The sequence below is a fragment of the Apodemus sylvaticus genome, chromosome X (assembly GCF_947179515.1).
Source record: "Apodemus sylvaticus chromosome X, mApoSyl1.1, whole genome shotgun sequence".
Lineage (NCBI taxonomy): Eukaryota > Metazoa > Chordata > Mammalia > Rodentia > Muridae > Apodemus > Apodemus sylvaticus.
In genome coordinates this window covers 132,338,607-132,356,504 of record NC_067495.1, presented here as the reverse complement: position 1 = coordinate 132,356,504, position 17,898 = coordinate 132,338,607, and the positions used below count along the sequence as shown (strand labels likewise).

General features: G+C 42.2%; 1 protein-coding gene across 1 annotated transcript in view; it reads right to left on the bottom strand.

Moving 5' to 3' along the window:
* Nucleotides 1-9,400, bottom strand: part of Hprt1 (hypoxanthine phosphoribosyltransferase 1) — a 30,564-nt gene extending 21,164 nt beyond the window's left edge. The window contains exons 1-2 of the mRNA XM_052170961.1: nucleotides 9,249-9,400; nucleotides 238-344 (exon numbers count right to left, since the gene is read on the bottom strand). Coding sequence (XP_052026921.1) covers nucleotides 238-344; nucleotides 9,249-9,275 — 134 coding nt within the window. The 5' untranslated portion in view covers nucleotides 9,276-9,400. The remainder of the gene's footprint in view (nucleotides 1-237; nucleotides 345-9,248) is intronic.
* Between the last annotated feature and the right edge of the window lie 8,498 nt (nucleotides 9,401-17,898).

The following is a 17,898-nucleotide window of genomic DNA, read 5'->3' as shown; positions in this document are numbered from 1 at the left end:
TTGTAACCTCAGCACTGGGGCGGGGGTTGGGGGGCAGAGAAGGAGATCCCTGGGTCTTGATAGCCAGGCAGCCAAATCAGTATGTATGCCCCAGGTTCTTTGTACATGCATACATTTCACATATATATCACAAATGCCTCTCTCTCTTACACAGACACACACACACACACACACACACACACACACACACGCACACACACAACCTCTAAAAATAACTTCAATCGAGGTCTTACTAACCTGTCCATAATCAGTCCATGAGGAATAAACACCTTCTCCAAATCCTCTGCATAATGATTAGGTATACAAAATAAATCTAGGTCATAACCTGGTTCATCATCGCTAATCTGCAAAAGAAAGATAGCTGTTTCAAACAGAAAATTATAAGATATGCACATTTAGTTAAATGTAAATAATAAGTGTTAGTTAATACCAGAGGAATTTAAATATGAGAGAGTATGAAGAACAGGTAAATTTTACCATTTTCATGATAAATTATACATCTGTAAGAAAACCATGTGTCTTATTGTTGAATAGGGTCAAGAATGAAAAGTAAAACATGACACAGAATTTCCTTTGGGACACAAAGAGAAACAGAGAAAAATTAAGGAGGTATGAAATATGTGGCACAAATATTTTAGACATTAAAGACTAGTATATACATTTTTGGGGTTTTTTTTTTTGGAGACAGGGTTTCTCTGTGTAGCCCTGGCTGTTCTGGAACTCACTCTGTAGACCAGGCTGGCCTCGAACTCAGAAATCCGCCTGACTCTGCCTCCCAAGTGCTGGGATTACAGGTGTGCCCCACCACCGTCCGGTTAGTATATACACTTTATACTCTATTCGTGTTAAGAACCTTTGAACCATTTTTGTGTGGATGTGTTTGTGGGTGTGTATATATATTTACATGCAGGTACATATATACATGTATGGACTTCAGAGATTGAAATTCGGTCTCAAAAATCTATTTCTTATGTTTTCAGACTGGGTCTCTCATTGAACCTACTTAACCAGTTTCCGCTTAGTCTAGCTTGCCAAGGAAGCCCAGGGGTCTCCCTATCTCTGTCTTCTCCTGCTGGGGTTCCAAACTCAGGTCCTGAAGATGACATGGCGGGTACTTTACAGACTGAGCCATCTCCCCAATCCCCTAAAATATGTTTTAACACAGTCTACTCTGGTAATTTAAAAATATCACACAGAATAAAAATGAAAACTGTTATTAACCATCTAAATTCTAAGAATTCTACCCCTGTGTGTGTATGTATGGGGGGGGGGATCACCAAAAAAAAACTGATCCTTTACAAACTCAAACTGAGATAGTTACAATTTACTAATAAGATAATTTCACAGCCGGGCAGTGGTGGCGCACCCCTGTCATCCCAGCACTTGGGAGGCAGAGGCAGGTGGATTTCTGAGTTCGAGGCCAGCCTGGTCTACAGAGTGAGTTCCAGGACAGCCAGGGCTACACAGAGAAACCCTGTCTTGAAAAAACAAATAAACTAAAAAAGATAATTTCCCAGATGATACTCCAAAATTGTTTTGCATTGTATCATTGGTTATATTAGTATGCCCAGAGCCCAGATACAAAACATTTAATAACATTAATTAATGATAAGGTACTTTGGTGGCAAAATATCTTATAATCGGTTTATAAATGTACATGTTCCTGTACAGACAGGAAAAAAGTACATTAATGCAAGCTAAATCTGCTGGACGCCCTACTAACCCAGTACCTGGGAAGATGAGGTAGAAGTTCCTGAATTTGAGGCCAGCAGGGATTACTAAGTGAATCCCAGGCCATCTAGGGATTACAAAGACCCTGTCTTTAAAAGTATCCCCAAACTCCAAATCATAAAAGCCATTACCTTTGACAGTGGGTGCTATAGTGAGATGGGGGAAGTGTCTAATGGATTGCAAACTAGTCTCAAACTCACTATTCAGCTGACCTTCAACTTCTGAGCCTTCTGCTTCTCCCTTTGGATTATTAGCATGAGCTATTACACTCAGTTTATGTGATGTTAGGTGTCAAACCTGGGGTTTTGTGCATATCAGGTAAGCACTCCATCAACCAAGCTAATCTCCAGGCCTCTTTACACTAAAAACAAAACAAAAACTATAAGAAAACTTTAAAGATCCTAAGTTAACTTATTAATCAAAATTGATTGAGAGAAATATGCCAGGAAGAATTAGACTACACACTCTTAAATGATATTCACGTCCCATCTAAGAAGTGGTAGTCCCTAGAATGGTGTTGTAGGAACTAAAGCATCAAGCTACACACTTCTCTAATACCAGCACTCGGGTACAAAGGCAGAAATAATCACAAGTTAAAGGCCAAGGTGGCCTACATAGGGAGCTCTGTCCCTAACCCCAGAAAAATCCTCTAAACCAAATAGAATACAAGACCTGGTTGTATAAGCTCTGGCAGATTTCAAGGAATATCGGCCAAATCATAACTAAATCTCATCCTATCAGTTAATTCATACAGAGTTCTTCCTTTCAGTTAAGGTTCTTTGGTAACAAGTGGTTTGACTTTGAAAAATATTGAAAGTACATAAATTTACATTCTTTGCAGAATTTACTTGCTATTGTTTTTAAGATGGACTCACACTGTATAGCTCATGCTGGTTTCGAACTCACAACCCTTCTACTTTCCAAGTTCTGGGACTATCAATACCTAGCTCAGAATTCAAATATATTTCGAGGTTTCTCCCAGAGAAAAAAATTAAGAGTTGTATAGTCACCGGGTGGTGGTGGCGCACACCTGTAATCCCAGAACTCTGGGAGGCAGAGGCAGGCGGATTTCTGAGTTCGAGGCCAGCCTAGTCTACAGAGTTTCAGGACAGCCAGGGCTATACAGAGAAACCTTGTCTCAAAAAAACCAAATCCAAAAAACAAAACAAATCAAAAAAACAAAAGCAAGAGTTGCATAGTCTGTCTGTCTCTCTGTTTAGTACCAAAAGGTCTATTTTGAGTTCAACATTTGATAGAATTTTACTTATTTTTAAGTCTGTTCACAAGACCCTACAACATGTAGAAGTAAATACTGATTTATTCTTAAATACACACGTATTTTTCATAATCAGAAAAATTTGTGAAACATGGCAATTTCTAAAAAAAAAAAAGAGCTAAAAAACCTGCTTAACATTCACTTAATATTCATATTAAAATGTATTTACTAATAAAAATAGAAATTGGACATTTGTATCATACAAAGGAACATTCAGAGTATTTTACAAAAAAAAGCATTTTTGTAAGTTTTATAAAGCAAATTTTAGTTCATGTTTTTGGGAAAGATGACCAACTGATCAATTTTATAACAACAGTAAGCATTTGTGCCAGGCTCATGTTGGATCATTTCAAAGTACCTTAGAATCAGGATTCGAATTCCACCAGGACTTTCCTGAGGCATACTCTCACCCTCTACCCACACAGTCTGTTTCTGCCATATTACAGCCAGGTTACAGTCTACTGCACCTACTAAAATGGCTCAGTGCCTGCCTACAAGTTCTACAGGTAACCTACCTAAGAACTTCTAAGATTGTTTCAATTAGAGACAAATTCAATGTGATCCTCTGCCAAGTTTATCCCAGTCTTTTTATGGGTTTGAGACAGGATCTTACTATGTAACTCTAGCTGTGCTGGAACTAGATATATAGATTAGGTTGGCCTCAAACTTGCTGTAATCTTCCTCTGCTTTTTTTTTTTTTTTTTCCGAGACAGGGTTTTTCTGTATAGCCCTGGCTGTCCTGGAACTCACTCTGTAGACCAAGCTGGCCTCGAACTCAGAAATCCTCCTGCCTCTGCCTCCCAGAGTAAGTGTGCCACCACCGCCCGGCTCCTCCCTCTGCTTCTTGAGGCTGGGATTAAAGATGTGCACCCAACTGTCAATCATGTAGTCTAAGAATACAAACATCATCAGGAACTACTCAAAAGTAGGAATTCTATTTCTGTCAACACACCAAACTATTCACCAATGCAAAAGTCTTGATTTCTAATTAAAACAGATTCATATCTGAGAATTTTTGTTTTGTTCTTCTGAAATATTTGTATTGTATTTTAACATTAAAAATTTTGTTTCTAGCCAGGCGGTGGTGGTGCACACCTGTAATCCTAGCTCTCTGGGAGGCAGAGGCAAGCGGATTTCTGAGTTCGAGGCCAGCCTGGTCTACAGAGTGAGTTCCAGGACAGCCAGAGCTACACAGAAAAACCCCCGTCTCTGAAAAAACAAAAAAAAAATTGTTTCTGATCTCAGATTGTTTTGTCTCTGTAGTCCACCCTAGCCTTAATCTCATGACATAGTCTAAACTATCCTCAAACCTGGGGCAATCTTTCTGCTTGGCTTCCCATAGTTTACCGGTATGAACCTAACATCCAGTTTACTAAAGCCATACTGATACAATTCTTCCCCAAAAGGCAAAAACAGAATCTTACAGCTCTTCACTTGAGATATTTGTGTGTGTGTGTGTGTGTGTGTGTACTTATGTGGGTATGCATGTGTGATCAGAGGTGCACATATGTGAAGAGTACATCTAGCAATTTCTATCTATTCTAAAACTTTGACCTGATTACTATTCATAAAATTAAAAGCAATTTTCTACTATTCATTATTCTCTCTTGCACACACCCTTTCCTGTCTCAACACTATGCAGCCCAGGCTGGCTTGGAACTCTTCCTGTCCTTGCTGGGATTAGAAGTATGCTCTACTACAACTGGCTTATTATACAAGTCTTTTGTTTAATGAGATATATTCTTTATTTACATTTCAAATGTTGCCCCCTTTCCTGGTTTCCCCCCCCCCCAAAATCCTCTAACACAGACTCTATTGTGGATGCCCACAAGTCCTTGCTGACAGGAGCCTGATATAGCTGTCTCCTGAGAGGCTCTGCCAGTGCCTGACAAACACAGAGGGGAACACTCTCAGCCAACCACTGGACTGAGCTCAGGGTCCCCAATGGAGGAGCTAGAGAAAGGGACCAAGGAGCTGAAGGGGTTTGCAGCCCCATAGGAGGAGCAACAATATGAGTCACCCAGTACTCTCAGAGCTCCCAGGGTCTAAACCAACAAACAAAGAGGACACATGGAGTTACCCATGGCTCCTGATACAGATGTAGCAGAGGATGGCTTTGTCAGGCATCAGAGGAGAGGCCCTTGGTCCTGAGAAGGCTTGATGGCCCAGTATAAGGGATGCCAGGACAGGGAACCGGGAGTGGGTGGATTGGTGAGCAGGGATTTACAAGGGTGGGAGAGTAGGACTGACAAGAGAGAAGAGAGGAGGGTTAGGATATAAAGTGAATTAAAAATAATTACTTGCTCTTGCAGAGGATCTAGATGTAGTTCCCAACACCCACATGGAGGCTCACAATAGTCTGTAACTGCAGTTCCAGAAGATAAAATGCCCACTTCTGACATCCACAGGCATCCTAATGGTACACACACACACACACACACAATGCAGGCAAAACATTATTAGCACAAGTAAGACGGATCACCAAACCACAGACTCATTCTCATTAGCATACCAAGCAAGGCAGAATATGTCTATCTCTACTTCCCACACAGAACATAAAGTGAGTTAGGAGACTAGACTAGAACTACAGAGAAACTATCTCAAAAAAATCTTTTAAGCCAAGGGTGGTGGCTCATGATTGTAATTCTAGCACATGGAAGACTAAGGCAGAAAGATTGTTACTTTAAGGCCATCAGGCCACATTAGTTTACAGAGTGTTTCTTTGTCTCAAGACATTATAAATTAAAAAAATCATTTAACAAGGTTTAAGTTTGGTTAGTATTCTATACTTTTATCTGAGGCATTTTGAAAATCAAGTATATACCATATAAAACATATCTGATGTTTCACATTAGTTTGTAAGAAGCCAGAAGCCTTTTCTAGACTGATAATTAGAAGCAACATGTTTTCGTATCTAACAGGAACATCTAGGGGCCAATTTCATGAAAGCAATGTAACTTATATTTACTTCCTCTACCTTGTGTCACCATAGTCATGTTAATATTCATCTACACAGGTGGTACTTATTCTGTAACTTTCGGGTATTGACATTAGATAAATCCACAAAACATTTGTCAATGCTGAAGACAGAGCAAGTATTTAATAAACATTCATTCACTGTAGCTCCTAACTTAAAGTCTACTGGTTTAGGTTGGAATCTGAGGCCAAATCAACAGTTCAAGTACAGTGAAATGATGCAGGCAAGTTATTTAACTCTTCTGTGTAATTTTTTTTTAAGATAAAGTCAAGTAGGGGTTGAAGGGTGGCTCTGAGTACTGACTGTTCTTCCAGAGGACCTGGGTTTCATTCCCAGCACGCCTACGGCAGCTCTTCTGGACTCCACAGGAACAAGGCAAGCACATGGTCTACGTACATACATATAGGCAAAACAGCCACATACAGGAAAAAATTAGAAATATAAAAAGATCCAATCAGCTAAAGGGCTTAGACTAGCAAGCAGCATGTAGTAAGCACTTTTTAAGTGTTTGTTATTCCTAGCATGCAAACAATTTAGGGGAAGGAAGCAAAAAAAAAAAAAAAAAAGGAACAGGAATTTGCAAACTAAAAATACAGTGAATTTCTTGATGTTCAAACAAAACTAAGAATAGCCACTTCTAGCACAAAGAACTAATTAACTCTACACTGAACAAGTAGCATAGCCCAAAGTTTAAAAGCAGCCATATCCGAATAAAAGCAACACCTACTACAGTATCTACTGTATCCTACCATAGTATTTACTTGCATAAACCCCAGAAACAGAACAAGATTTGAGACGGAGCTCTACTTTCTAAAACTGATACTTGCTTCCGGTGCTGGTGATCTAAACCAGGGTTTAGTACATAATTGGGGGAAGCTTTTTCCCCTCTTAAAAGCTTGCATCTGGTAATGTGAACTTGTCATTGTTACAGGGTTATTTTGAAAACTAATTAGGATAGAAATATGTAAACACAATGATGGCTATTATTACTATTCCCACTTAGGGACTATGTAAGTGTTGTTTATAATCTTATAGTCCTTTTAACAACACCAGCAGCCACCATCTCAATGTAAGAACAATTTACAACCAGATGGTAGCATATACTTGCTTGTTATTCCCACACTGAGGTAGAAGCAAGATGGCTGGCTGTAAGTTCAAGGCTTGGTCTACTTAGGGCAAAGGCTACACAGGACGAAATTGTCTAAAAAGAAAGCTTGAGGGCTGGAGAGATGACTCAGCGGTTAAGAGCACTGACAGTTCTTCCAAAGGTCCTGAGTTCAAATCCCAGCAACCACATGGTGCCTCACAACCATCCGTAATGAGATCTGACGCCCTCTTCTGGAGTGTCTGAAGACAGCTACAGTATACTCACATATAATAAATAAGTAAATTTTTAAAAAAGAATTTATAAAATAATTGTTTAAAAGAAAGCTTGAGCTGGGCAGTGGTGGCGCACGCCTTTAATCCCAGCACTTGGGAGAGGCAGAGGCAGGTATATTTCTGAGTTTGAGGCCAGCCTGGTCTACAAAGTGAGTTCCAGGACAGCCAGGGCTACACAGAGAAACCCTGTCTCAAGAGAGAGAGACAGACAGACAGACAGACAGACAGAGACAGAGAAAGAGAGAAGGAAAGAAAGAAAGAAAGAAGGAAAGAAAGAAAGAAAGAAAGAAAGGAAGGAAGGAAGGAAGGAAGGAAGGAAGGAAGGAAGAAAGAAAGAAAGAAAGAAAGAAAGAAAGAAAGAAAGAAAGAAAGAAAGAAAGAAAGAAAGAAAGAAAGAAAGAAAGCTTGCACCTAGGTGAAGATACTGAAGGCCACAAAGAACATATTCTAAACAAGCAGGATTCCAGATCCTTAAGAACAAAGTGGCTGGAGCCAGGCAGTGGTGGCGCACACCTTTAATCCCAGCACTCTGGGAGGCAGAGGCAGGTGGATTTATGAGTTCGAGGCCAGCCTGGTCTACAGACCAAGTTCCAGGATAGCCAGGGCTATACAAAGAAACCGTGTCTCAAAAAAAAAACAAAAAAAAAAACAAAAAAAACAAAACAAAAACAACAACAACAACAACAAAAACCAAATCCAAAAAAAACAAAACAGAAGAAAAGAAAAGAAACCCAGCAGGGCATGGTGATGTAGCATTTGAGAGGCAGGAGTCAGGATGACTGTCACAAGTTCAAGAACAGCCTGATTACATCACCAATTACAGACCAGCTAGAGCTATATAGTAAGACCCTGCCTGAAAACATCAAAGTAAAGTATGTCTGAGTGGGAAGTCAATCAACAAGTAACCAGATAACTGCTAAATCTGTAGTATATAGCGCATAATATGACATTTAAGTAGTACCAGAGGCAATAAGAAGAATGCAGGCTAAGGTAGTTGATCAGAAGCAGGAGCTTTGGAATGTTTTAGAACCATGATCAGCAAGGTTGTGGGGTGGGGTAGATGGGGGGGGGGGGTGGAAACAGCAGCTTGGCAAGTTACAAAAAATAGTCAATAGAGCAAGATCTCTGAAGATGAATGTGTGTGTGTGGGGGGGGGGGAGAAGTCATTTAACGTAACACCAAATCCATAGTTTGTTTTAAAATTCCCCCACAGCATCCAAGGGCATAGGCTCCCAAGTCAAGTGTATCTGAAGCCAAAGCCCACTATTCTGAGCCATGGGAAAAACCGAGCTGCCTTTCCACTCTTTAGGTGGAAAATACGCGTGATTTTCACTGCCTGGGCCTCAGTGCTGATTCAACGGAGTGATTGCGCACTCCCACAAATATGAATTATGGCATCTGCAGAATTAGAGGCAAAGCCCAGGCCTGAACATGCCCTCCCATGCTGTCGTCTTATGTCCCGAAGCTCCTTCTAGAGGTGCTCCCCGGCCGCCAAGCCCCAAACTTGTAGAGCTGGGCCTCTCCCTAGAGAGCTTCCCCCGCCCTCCCCACGCCAGATCATTCCCGAAGCGGCCCGCGGGCCGCACGTGTCAAGTCCAACGCCATTTCCACCTTCCTGGCCCACACGCAGCCAGCCCTCTCTATCTCTCTCGGTGCACTGGAGGGGCACCCCCACCCCGAACCCCGCCATTCCGTCCTGCCTGCCGCCCTTGTAGGGCAACTAGCCAGACTCCAGTGGTCTGTGATCGCCCCCGCCCCCGAGAGTCCCCTCCACCCCAGCGCCCAGAGCCGGCCTCAGGAGCCTCAGGGCCCAGGCCTGCGTCACTGTGCCACCGGCTGCGTGGGAACTGGCTGTGGGGCTCTGCTGGATTCCCCGTGGCTCACCACGACGCTGGGACTGCGGGTCGCCATGACAGAACCGGTCGGCTCGCGGAAAGGCAGTCTAATGAGGAAGCCGGCAGAGGAGGCGCAACCGCTTGGGAAAACTGTGAGGTAAGCCCAACGCTCTTCCTCGCCGCCTCGGCAACGGCTCCGCAACGTCACTGCAACGTCACTGATCAGGCCCCGCCCCTCGAGCCGCCCAAGCTCCACCCCCAGCGGCTCGGCAGGGCTTTCTCCCGCGCGCCTCCACAAGCAGTTCCTGAACTCTGTTCTAGCTAGGTGGGCCTGGGAATTTTCTTCCTGAAGAAAATGGGGCAGGCCATACTACAGCCCCAGTCCCTATTTAATGCCCCCCCCCCCAGGACTCCCAGATAATCACACCTACCTCATTCCGCATTTTTCTCTCTTCTCATGAGTCTGAAGCGCTCTTAAGGTTCCATTTATGACTTGATTCCTCACGATTTAGGTGCAGTTCTTTCAAAAATTCTAACTTAGTCATAAGAATTGAAATCCATAGCCACAGAACAGCCAGATCAGGGTACCAGTCCAAAAGGAAAAATAAACTGCTTGGTAACCTTATGAGAATTAGACCCTAAAGTGATTTTTTTCCCTTTACATAAAATGAGCATTTTAAGACAAGTATGGTGAGAAAGGCTTTGATGCCCAGCTACCAAGAAAGGGCATGCGTATTTGACCTCCCCAGACAAGATTTTGCTTCAAAATAAAAACTGATAAGGTGGAATAGGGGTTGAGAAAGACATCAACCTGTAGCCTCCTCCAGCACCTGCACAGTAAGCACACTTGCACATGACTGCAACACACACACACACACACACACGAAAGAAATGCTGATAGAGATTCATATATTACCAAATAAGATGTCATTTCTTACATGTTGATTTTAGACAGGAGTGGCAATACAACTTGTAATCCCAGCACTACAGAGCTAGAGGTAGGAGAATTACAGAATTACAACTGTGAATTCCAGATGAGCCTGAGTTACAAAGTGAGACTCTGGCTGAAAAACAACTAAATAACCAACGAATGAACAAACTGACTGACCAATGTGTGAAAAAAATAAAAGAGCCAGGATACAGATAGCAGTAATACATTTGGACTATAAGAGGCTCTGGGTTCAATCTTATACAACAAAAAAAAATTAACAAACAAATGAATAGATAAAGTGAGCATATTAACAGTACTTGATGAGAATATGGGGAATTAAAGGATTACACACGTGCATTTGAGACAGTATACATATGGGATACAATGTAAGGTACACACTATATGGGAAGTGTAGCTGTTAGTCACATTTATTTTTTCTCCACAACTTCCCACATGGAATTTGCTTTATATTTTGTTTATTTATTAGTCTGTTTTTGAGGCAGGTCCTCCTATAGCCCAGGCTAACCACAAACTTACTATGTTCAGCTAAGTAAGGCCTGGAACCCCTGTTCTTCTTGTCTCCATCTCCCGAGTACTGGCATTACAAGCAGCTGACTATCCGATGTGGAATCAGAAAATAAAATCATCCTCTATTTACTTTCAAAAGCAGCCAGCCAGCCGTTGCTTGCCCGAATGCTGCTGCTGCTACCTCCGTCACCCATCACCGTGCTTGACTGTAGTTAGTGGCCACTCTGCTTTATACTAATATAAAAGACGTGATGGTAGATTTGGGGTTTTTGTTTTATTTGGTTTGGTTTGTTTGTTTTCTGAGACAGAGTCTCTCTGTGTAGCCCTGACTGTCCTGGAACTCACTCTGTAGACCCCGCTGGCCTCGAACTCACAGAGATCTGCCTGGTGGATTAAAGACATGCGCCAGCACCTCCCTGATCTTCTTACATTTTTAACATGACAGTGGATTTTAACATAATTACATTTTAACATAATAGTGGATTATGGAGTGTTGTTTGTTCTGAGTCAGAGTCTTGCTTTATAGTCCCAGTTGGCCCGGAATTTGCAATCTTCTTGCCACATTGTATGGTGGGAAACAGCCTGCACAGTGCAAGCTGAAAGAAATCATGGTTTTTTGAAAAGTGAACAGCAAGTTGATATACAAAGCACTTTACTGAGATCAGACATTGCATTTGGAATGCAATTTGTTAAATTTTGGAATAATTTGTCTAATTACATTTGTTTTCCGATTCAATATGAGATCAGGAAAGTGACTATTACTAATTCTTACATGATACTACTGAAAATAATCTCATATACAGTCCGATGGAGCCTGGCATTTCTCTGTTTTGCATCTGGAGTAGCCCATTCAGTGCCTGTTGGACAGGCACATGTCCAACAGGTGCCAGATTTGGGTCTGACTCCAGGGCACTTCGGAAGAAAAGAATACCACCTCTCTCCTGCCTCTGTTTGGACACTTATGATTTATCTAGACACCATAAACAGTACCAAATATATGTTTCTGCTCCACAAGTTTCTTGATTTATTAGTATTCCTCTTTTCCCTGTTTTTAATTTCTTTCTTTCTTTTCCTTCTTAAGACAAGTCTTGTCCAAGACTTGAACTTAGGGAGATTGCCTGTTTTTGCACCCTGAAGTGCTCAGATTATAGAAATAAGTCACTATGTCAAGCAAGAGCCTTGGCTATTCTGGTGTTGTTTTTAGTGTGTGTGTGTGTGTGTGTGTGTGTGTGTGTGTGTGTGATATTTGGAGGTCTGAGGGTGGTGTTGCTGTCTTTCTCAATTACTCCCCATCTCATATATTGAGGCAGAGTCTCTCACTTGAATCCAGAGCTTTCTTACTTGGCTAGTCTAGCTACAAGCTTGCTGCAGGGATTTCGTCTCTCTCCCTAATGTCGACTGGAATTACAAATGGCTACTAGCCTCCACCAGTATTTGTATGGGTGCTGGGGATCTGAACTCTGGTCCTCATGTGGCAATAGCAACCATTTTACTTGCTAAGCCATGTCTCCTGTTGTCAAGAATCTAATTTTTTTACCTTGGTGTTACCAAGGACCAGCCTCAGCTAGGTCTGGGTTCTGAGAGAAAAAGTGTCTGGGAGCAGCAAAACTTGAAGTCAAATAGTTGGTCCAAGCCAGCAGCCTATGTTCTGTTGAGATGGCTTTCCAAACTGTTCTCTCTCTCTCTCTCTCTCTCTCTCTCTCTCTCTCTCTCTCTCTGTGTGTGTGTGTGTGTGTGTGTGTGTATGTGTGTGTCTGTGTGTGTGTCTGTGTGTGTCTGTGTGTGTTCTGCTCTGCTCTAGGCAACTTTTTCTTGCTATTCTAAAAAACTCTTTGGCTGAGACAGCTAGCTTTCTGCTTAAGACAGCTAGCTCTCTCAGCTAGTAAAAATTCTAAAAGCTCTCTGGATAGCTCATGGGTTTTCAGACCAAAGTCAGAAAAGCTACTATAAAAAAATTCTTGGATCTTCTGACCAAATCAGAAATCCTATTAGAAAAAAAAATCTAAAAATAATTCTTGGGTTTTCTAATCAAAATCAAAAAGCCAGAAAATTCTAAAAGACTGTGTTTGCTCTTCAGACAAGCTTCTCCGGGTAGCTGATAGAGAGCCTTCTAAAAGAGCTGGATCCACTCTCTAAGTAACTCTTGGGATTTCTGACCAGTTAGAAAAAGTTCTAAAAGAGCTATGAAATTTTCTAAAAGAACTATGTTCTCTCTCCATGGAGTTTCCAACTAAAATCAGAAAGTATGCTAGAAAAAAAAATCTTGAATAGCTGTGTTGATGATTTCCAGAGATCTCCAAAAGCTCACTTCTCAAAAGAAAAAAATTCTAAAAAGAACTGCTATTGCTTTTTGCTAGCTCATGACCTGCAGAACAAAAGCCCACATTTTGTTTACATATCAATTCAGTGATTTATTCTAGGTTCCCTTTTGACCACCCTATGAAGCTGCATTCCATGACCTTAGCTCCTGGACTCTTGGGAAGAGACCGGAAGCAAGCATAAACCCAGATAATAAGATATCTAGCTGGGTGGGATCCCGCCCTGGAATTACCTTGGATCATGCCTGGCCCTAAACTTCCAGGCTGACCTTGAGCTCAGGAATCTGACTGCATTTGTATCTGGCTCTCTTTGTATCTTTTCTGACAAGCTGACTTACTGTGGAGCTGCTTCTGTTCCTTTAGATCTGTGAATGCCTTTATATAATTTATATCACATCCTTATATTTTTGCAAAGTTGAGAAATGATATATTTTCAACTCATGTTTTTAAACTTCTTTTCTACAGCCTGAAGGGCTGTCCTGGAGGTCCCAGTGTATACCATTTTTGCTGAGACATTAGTTACACCTTCACCTCCTAGATTCATGCTGTCTCATTATCACTGAGTCATGAATGTTAACAGGGAGAACATTCTTCAGAGGAACGTGTGAAAATGTGTGCGTTGCCAGGCAGTGGTGGCGCACGCCTTTAATCCCAGCACTTGGAAGGCAGAGGCAGGCGGATTTCTGAGTTCCAGGCCAGCTGTCTCTACAGAGTGAGTTCCAGGACAGTCAGGGCTATACAGAGAAACCCCGTCTTGAAAAAAAAAAATGTGTACATTATTATACAAACAAGCCTTATGCCCACAGCAGTCTTTGACATTCATGGAGGCCCACGCCAGCTGGCCCTGTCCCAGTGGCAGGAACCATGTCATTCTGTCCCTACCAAAGCCATGTTGGATTCCAAAATAGTCCTTCACATTTCTAGAGTTGGCTGTGAAAGCTCACACTTCTAGTCCCAACACTTAGGAGGTTGAAGCAGGAGAATAGAGGCCAGTCTTGGTGATAGCACATTTGAGAGCAGGCTGGGCTGGGCTACAGAAGACTCTGTCTCAAAAAAGAAAAGGAAAAGATGTATACACATACATACTTACATGCATATATTTTTTCACAAGTAATATTACACAAAACACTTATTCTTAACATTGTCACTCTCTACTTTATTCCTTACTTACGACAGAATCTCTTACTGATCATGGAGCAGTCTGGCACCTGGACAGCCACATAATTCTTCTGTCTCCACCCAATCCTGCCCAGCTCCATGCTGGCCCATCTCCCCTCCCCTCCTCCCTGCCTCGGCAAGCCTTCCAGTTACAGACAAACAGGAGATCACATGAATCCCGTCTAGCCGTTATGCTTGCTCAACAAGAACTCTAACTCACTATGTTGGAATTTTTTAAGTGACCCTCATTAGACTACATCTCCTCAGCTGATGACCACGAGAGAGCAAAGATCAACCTCCCTTGACTGAGAAGGTATTCTTCCAGCAGACTGCCTTGTAATTAGAATGTCAGCTTTTTCCCATGTCTCCAACCTACTGGGACTACCCCTATCAAATTGGAACTGACCAGGGCCTTCACAATTATATAAGTCAAATTAAAAAAAAAAAACTCTCTACCCCATACCTCCTCTCTCCCCAAATAAATATCTGGAGAGATATATGTAGACAGATTGGGTGTTTCTATGGAAAACCTCAACTAATAGAACTGACTTTCTAGTTGAAATGTCCAGTTTACATTCTTGAGCTATCTGTGAAGTCCAGTGATTTATTAGTGGGACTCATTAAAAGTATTACATAGCTTTTCATAATGAGCAGTGTACTGGCTAGTTTTGTGTCAACTTGACACAGGCTGGAGTTATCACAGAGAAAGGAGTTTCAGTTGGGGAAGTGCCTCCATGAGATCCAGCTGTGGAGCATTTTCCCAATTAGTGATCAAGGGGGGAGGGCCCCTTGTGGGTGGAGCCATCCCTGGGCTGGTGTTCTTGGGTTCTATAAGAGAGCAGGCTGAGCAAGCCACAGGAAGCAAGCCAGTAAGAAACATCCCTCCATGGCCTCTGCATCAGCTCCTGCTTCCTGACCTGCTTGAGTTCCAGCAGAGAAAGTTGACACAACAACTGAACAAGAAGAAGAGTCTAAGTAAAGGGGATGCAGAGGGCACAGTATAACTGTCCTGTGGGCAGTAGCACTTTTCTTCAATCCTTGAAAAGCCCTTGATCAGCTTCCTCTCTTATGTTCTGAATATAAGTTTCTGCACTAATTTGATTTCATCCCACCCTCACTATCTGTACTTGTTTGGAAGTGGTGTTAGGGACTGGGTGTCAGACAACTCAGCACCCCTTGAACTCTTTTTGTGGCTAAGGATGACCTTGAACTCCTGAGCCCGCCTTCATCTGCCAAATGCTGTAATCATAGGCACATGCCACCATGCCTGGCTACAAATTCTCAGAAGATAGGCCCAGTGGATGAACTACATAAACTGCACTCCAAACAAATCTTCACTGCCTCCTAACGTCTTTTCACCCAGATCCAGATGGAGTCCCAGTGAGGAGTCTTTGACTAGAAGATCCATTTTTGCCCTGTGTTTCTGGACTAGGATCCAATTCAAATATACATGTAATCTTCCCCCTTTTCTGTGTCTGTCTGTCTGTCTGTCTGTCTGTTTGTTTAGGAGACATGGGCTCACTGTGTAGCTCTGGGTGGTCTAGAATTACCTACTTAGACCAGGCTGGCCTTGGATTCAGAGAGACCCGCCTGCCGCTGCCTCCACCTCCAGAGTGTGGGAGTCTTCCAGGCCTGATTTATCTTTATTTCCATACTCTTTGTTGACGTGCAAGAGTTCTTCAGTCTCAGCCTGTCATGACCTAGGCATTTCTCGTCAATTTCCTGCAGAATTCCCTTCCAGTTGGGTTAGTCTGATGTTCCTACGTGATTAAATTCCAGGTGTTCTAGTCGAGCGGTGGTGACTCACTCCTGTAATCCCAGCACTCTGGGAGGCAGAGGCAGGCAGATTTTTGAGTTCGAGGCCAGCCTGGTCTACAGAGTGAGTTCCAGGACAGCCAGGGCTATACAGAGAAACCCTGTCTCAAAAAAAAAAAAAAACAAAAATCAAAAATAAATAAATAAATAAATAAATTTCCACTTGTTCTAATAAGTACCAGAAATATTGTAGTAATAGTGTTGGTCTTCAGTATTCCATAGTAAGAGGTGCATTTCCCAAAGAAGAAATGCTTACTGCTTCTAGATAGGCTGAAATTAGTCACCTTCAAATTAAAATAGGAGGTGATGGCATGTGGGGCTCTCCGCCAAAGGCTGTAGGTTCATTTTCTTTGGTCTGCGATGCTGGGGATGAAACTCAGGACATTCTAGACAAGCACTCTGCTACTGAGCTATATCACCAGCAACATTTGATTCCAATTGAGGCTGTTAATAGATGACTTACAAATAGGCCTGAGGTAACCTTGGGCTTATCACAGGAAGATTAAGTGATTAGAGGACTGGAATCTTAGTGGCACGTATGACATCAAATCCACCTCCATAAAAGACCCTTGACCTGAGCAGGGAGATTGCTAGGAGGTTATGTCTCCTAGTTAATGCCAAAAGCAAGCTCCATACATTCTCACCAGCATGACTGCCTGTGCTAGAGCTACACACAAGGAAAACACCAAGGGATACGCCAAAGTGGGTGAGGAAAGTCCCATGAGGCCTCTACCCTACAGGACAGAGTATAGGAAACTGAAGAAAACTGGGGGCAGGAAAGGTGGACTTCCCCAGGGAAGGCCACACCAGTTGTTTGTCCAGTGCCAGGTCAGCCCTGAAAAACATGTAAGATGTAAGTAACATTATAGAGACTAAGGAGGAGATATATATGTTTATACATACATACATACATACATACATGCATACATACACACATATAAATACATATACATATGTAACAATTAGTGAAAATGAGGTCATGAGTTTAAAGGAGAGTAGGGAGGTGTATATGGAAAGGTTTGGAGAAATGTAATTATATTGCAATTTCAAAAATAAAGCTAAAGACTCTTGAATAGTAAGAGTCTTGAATATCATGCATTTCTGGGATGCTGAACACATGTTCTTCCTAGGGGAATAATGTGAAGAGAGACAGAATAAGCTGGGCAGAGGTGGCACATGTCTTCTTCAGTCCCAGCACTTGGGAGGCAAAGGCAGGTGGATTTCTGAGTTCGAGGCCAGCCTGGTCTACAGAGTAAGAAAGTCAGGCCAGCAGCTTGGTACCTTAAGAGAGTCACTGCCAGGCGGTGGTGGCACATGCCCTTAATCCCAGAACTTGGGAGGCAGAGCCAGGCAGATTTCAGAGTTTGAGGCCAGCTAGGACTACAGAGTGAATTATAGGACAGCCTACACACAGAAACGTGTCTCAATAAATAAAATAAATTAATAAATTAATTCAATTAATTAAAATAGTGAGAGAGAGAGAGAGAGAGAGAGAGAGAGAGAGAGCTCTGCATTTTTGGTAAATTGAGAGAGTCAGGCCAGAGATCTGTGAGGTCAGGTGCTTTTTCCCAGTTACAGGACATCCAGATGTTAACCTTTAGTAGAATCTCTAGGTATGGGGGGATTTTCTCACATGTCTGGCCACAAGCATACATTGTGCAATGTTCAGTAGCATACATTGTGCAATGTTAAGAGTACAGACTATGGGGTTGAAGAGATTGCTCAGAGGTTAAGGACACCGGCTTTTCTTACAGGAGACGCAGGTTTGATACTCAATATCTGTATAGGGGCTCACAATCATCTGGAACTTAAGTTCTGTGGAAACCAAACCTCTCTTCTGCCCTCCAAGAACACTTCACACATATGGAACACAGACAGATATACATGCAGGCCAAACACCTATTTACATTTGTAAACATGTAATTTTTTAAAATTGTAGACTATGGTAT